General features: G+C 48.2%; 1 protein-coding gene across 1 annotated transcript; it reads left to right on the forward strand.

The window, feature by feature from the left end:
* The first annotated feature begins 654 nt into the window (after positions 1–654).
* LOC105036890 (probable inactive receptor kinase At1g48480) lies at positions 655–3,756 on the forward strand. Its single transcript, XM_010912613.4, has 2 exons — positions 655–1,908; positions 2,803–3,756. The coding sequence occupies exons 1-2, from the start codon at positions 678–680 to the stop codon at positions 3,462–3,464; spliced, it is 1,893 nt and encodes a 630-aa protein (XP_010910915.1). The 5' UTR covers positions 655–677; the 3' UTR covers positions 3,465–3,756.
* Positions 3,757–4,157: the final 401 nt, after the last annotated feature.

A 4,157-nucleotide genomic window follows, 5' to 3' on the forward strand; every position in this document is an offset into this window, starting at 1 on the left:
AGAGTTTTGCAACTCATGACCAATGGTCCCCACTCTGCCCCACGAATCCCAGTTAGTCGCCTTCGGTGGACCTGACCTTCCCAAATATATCTCTCGTCTTTAGTTGAGATCGTCCCCGCACACAACATCACTCTCTGATCCTCATCGGACGGACTCTATTACCCCATCAAAAATGCCAAATCCCGATCAACGGTGATGATCCAAAATTTCCGTATCCGCAACGACGTCCGGCCAAACGGGACGCCACGAATCCCGATGCCGTCAACCCGACGGCCGCCGCCGTTGTCCCCGAAAACGTGATGTCCTAGATCGGCTTGCCACGTGGCGGTCCGGACAAGCTAGAAGAGACAAAGCAGTGAATCTTTGTTCCACGAAATGGACAACCCGATTAACGAATTAAGAGCGGAAAATCTGTCTTCCGCGGATAATCTGACCCGAATTGGTACGCACTAAAAGCAGCAAATCTTATTTACCAAAAAAGTCAAAAATGATTTGGTTAAAATAGTTAATACCGCGGGAATTTTGCCTTCGGCGCGGTTTGTAGTATTCCACCTCTCTCTCTCTCTCTCTCTCTCTCTCTGTAGACTGTGTTACCAAAAAAAAAAAAAAAAACTCTCTCTCTCTCTCTCTTACTTCCATGTTTTAAGACTTCGAAGGTGGCATCCGGTCACCGCCCAATGGATTCACCGGGCGTTCTTCTCGTCTTCTTTCTCCTCCCGCTGTTATTGTGCTTCCCTGGTGGAGCACCGGATCTGGAGGCCGACAGAGCTGCGCTCCTGGCCTTCCAAGCCGCCGTGGGACGGGGGGAGTTGTTGTGGAACGCGTCGGCGACACCGTGCTCGTGGGTGGGCGTGAGATGCAATGGTGGCCGCGTCACCCGGATACGCCTCCCGGCCACCCGTCTCGTGGGCCAGATCCCCGCCGGAACCCTCGGCAACCTCACCGCCCTCCAGGTGGTCAGCCTCCGCCTCAACGCCCTCTCCGGCCCCCTCCCGCCGGACCTCGCCAGCTGCAAGGAGCTCCGGATTGTCTACCTCCAGGGGAACCGCTTCTCCGGCGAGATCCCCGCCGGCCTGTTCTCCCTCGACAAGCTGGTTCTACTCAATCTCGCCATCAACAACTTCACCGGCGGGATCTCCCCTGGTTTCAACAACCTCACCCGCCTCGAGACGCTCCACCTCGAGCACAACCAGCTCTCCGGCGAGATCCCCGACCTCCACCTCCCGACGCTCGTCCAGTTCAACGTCTCCTTCAACCCGCTCAACGGATCCATCCCGGCGGGGCTCCGCCGGATGTCGTCGGACGCGTTCTTGGGCACCGGTCTCTGCGGGCTTCCGCTGCGCGCGTGTTCCCCCATGCACGAGAAGAGCAAGCTCTCCGGCGATGCGATCGCCGGGATCGCTATCGGCGCCGTCGTCGGGTTCTTGATCGTCGCCGCCCTCCTTGTCATCCTGTGCCGGAGGGGCAGAGGGAGCAAGAGGACGGCGAATGTGGAGGCGCCGAGGGAGTCGGAGAGGGCGTTGAGGGGCAGCGGGGCAGTCCAAAACGAGAATGGGTTGGCTGCGGAGAAGGTGGGTTTGAGTAGGTATGGGCAGAGCCTGGTGTTCTTGAAGCCGGGGCCGAAGGTGTACGATCTGGAGGATTTGCTGGGGGCGTCGGCGGCGGTGTTGGGGAGGGGAACGACGGGGACGACGTACAAAGCAATGCTGGAGACGGGGATGGTGGTGGCGGTGAAGAGGCTCAAGGATGTCAACCTCCCGGAGGAGGAGTTCCGGGAGAAGGTCGAAGCCATCGGCGCGATGGACCACCCGAACTTGGTGCCACTGCATGCATTTTACCGTAGCAAGGATGAAAAGCTTCTTGTGTATGATTACATCCCAATGGGAAGCCTCTCCTCTGTTCTCCATGGTGAGCTCATCTTGCTCTCACTCCTTGTCTTCATGTTCTTTTTGAGTAATTGTTTTCTTTTATCCTGGAAGAGAGTCTAAATTTTGGCATTTTTAGTGTTCATTTTAAATGAAATTACATTTATGAGGTTATCATGGATATGAAGTTGAGGACATGGGAATTGGATGTCTTCTGCTTTGTATGTGGGGGCGTGTGTTTTATTATTATTATTATTATTATTATTATTATTTTCATTTTGATGGTAGAATTGGAGGATTTGGACTGTCACTGTTTTCTCTTTGATCAGTTTGATTTAATTTTTGATAAATTGGGTAGCTGGACCTCCTTTTCCCATAAATTAAAAAAAAAAAAAGAAAGAAAAGGGAATTGCTTTATTATGATGTGTCTCCTGTTAGAAAGTTTAGATTAGTTTTATTACAGAAGGTTGGGTGAATCTTTTGTTAATTGGTGGACAATAGATGGAATTATATTGGTAGATATTATCTTTGAAATGCTTTAGTTTTCCTTGATATAATATGTCTTTTCCTAGCTTAAAATTATGTTATAGTAAAAGTAATACAAGTGGGTTGGTCTTTTGCATGGTGGGTCAGGGTCGCTTTCCCTGCAGTATCTTTCACACCAACCCTGTCTTTTAATCTATAGTTCTGGTATTAACTTCTTTGGTTGTATTTTATATCTTTTCTAGGCAATAGCTTCTGTCTTAATTGGATTTGTTAGAAGAAATGTGAAACATGTTGTTGCTTTTCGATGGAGAATGTGAGAAGCAGTACTCTTATTCACCCATATGTTGCTCTTGATGGCAACATTCATATACTCCAAATTGCTTATATTCTTGGAGAATATAAGAAGCAGCGCTCTAACCACAGATGCTTCTCTCTTCCCCAAACTACACAGGGAACAGAGGAGCCGGTTGGACCCCTCTAGACTGGGAGACAAGATCTGGCATTGCCCTTGCTGCAGCCCGAGGCATCGAATACATCCACTCCATTGGCTCTGAAGTCTCACATGGCAACATCAAGTCCTCCAACATCCTCTTGGGCAACTCATTCGAGGCCCATGTCTCCGACTATAGCCTTGCTAATCTTGTGAGCCCCTCGGACACACCCAGTCATGCTGCCTGCTACCGTGCACCAGAGGTCACCGATGCCCAGAAGGTCTCACAAAAAGCTGATGTATACAGTTTTGGTGTGCTCCTACTCGAACTTCTTACAGGAAAGCCTCCCATGCAGGGTTTCCATGATGAGGGGGGCCCTGATCTGCCAAGGTGGGTTCAATCAGTTGTCCAAGAGGAATGGATTTCAGAGGTGTTTGATCTTGGGCTTCTAAGGTACCAGAATGTGGAGGAGGAGATGGTACAGCTATTGCAGGTGGGCATAGATTGTGCTGCACAGTACCCAGACAAGCGTCCGTCGATGTCACAGGTGGTGATCCAGATTGAGGAGGTCCACAGGTCGAGCCTAGCATCTATGGGTAGGAACCATCAGCAGGATCACCATGCAATTGGTGATGCTGATGACCAGTCATCTAAACTGACCGACTCCATCGAGGAGTCCTGACTTCGGCATTTGACTTTTGACTGAAATAATCCGCAAGCCTATCTTACCAAAATTTATTCGTGGATGGGTGGATGACATATCAGTCGGGTAGCTGTTTTTATCTGGGGGTAAACAGGTGATTATGTTCTTTCATATTTTTTGTGTTAGATGGTTTGTGTGGTTCTTTTTGATGTTTCTTAATTTGTTATTTTGTCAAACAATTTGAGTTTTAGATGATTATTGGATGAGTAACTTGGCTCGAACCTCTTGATGTTTCCATCTTGCCTTCTACCTTGACTCTTTTTTTCCTTGATGAATGAGAAAAGAAACTGGTTGTTCATTTGATGTAATTAAACATTACAGTTCTGAATATTTTGCGATGCCGTTAGTATAAGATGATGCTTCAGTTTGATATTGGTGAAACATGAGCAATGACCTTTGGAAGACCTATTCTGTTTGGTGGACCAACATACTGTTTTGATGCTCGTGTCTGCAATATTTTTCTTTGAAGGTGTTACTTTGTATACAAAAGCTAACTAGTATTGGTTGATGTCTTGGTTCTCAATGTTATCTGTATCTAGAAGCTAACTAGTTTGGGTTGGCATGTAAGCAAATGGAGGAACGAAATCTGTTATTGCCACAACTATGGGAAGCCAGACAGGATCATGTTTGAAGGCACCACCTTATCAAGGGTTTTTATACTTTTTTTAAAGT

Source organism: Elaeis guineensis, chromosome 3, assembly GCF_000442705.2.
Source record: "Elaeis guineensis isolate ETL-2024a chromosome 3, EG11, whole genome shotgun sequence".
NCBI classification, from domain to species: Eukaryota; Viridiplantae; Streptophyta; class Magnoliopsida; order Arecales; family Arecaceae; genus Elaeis; species Elaeis guineensis.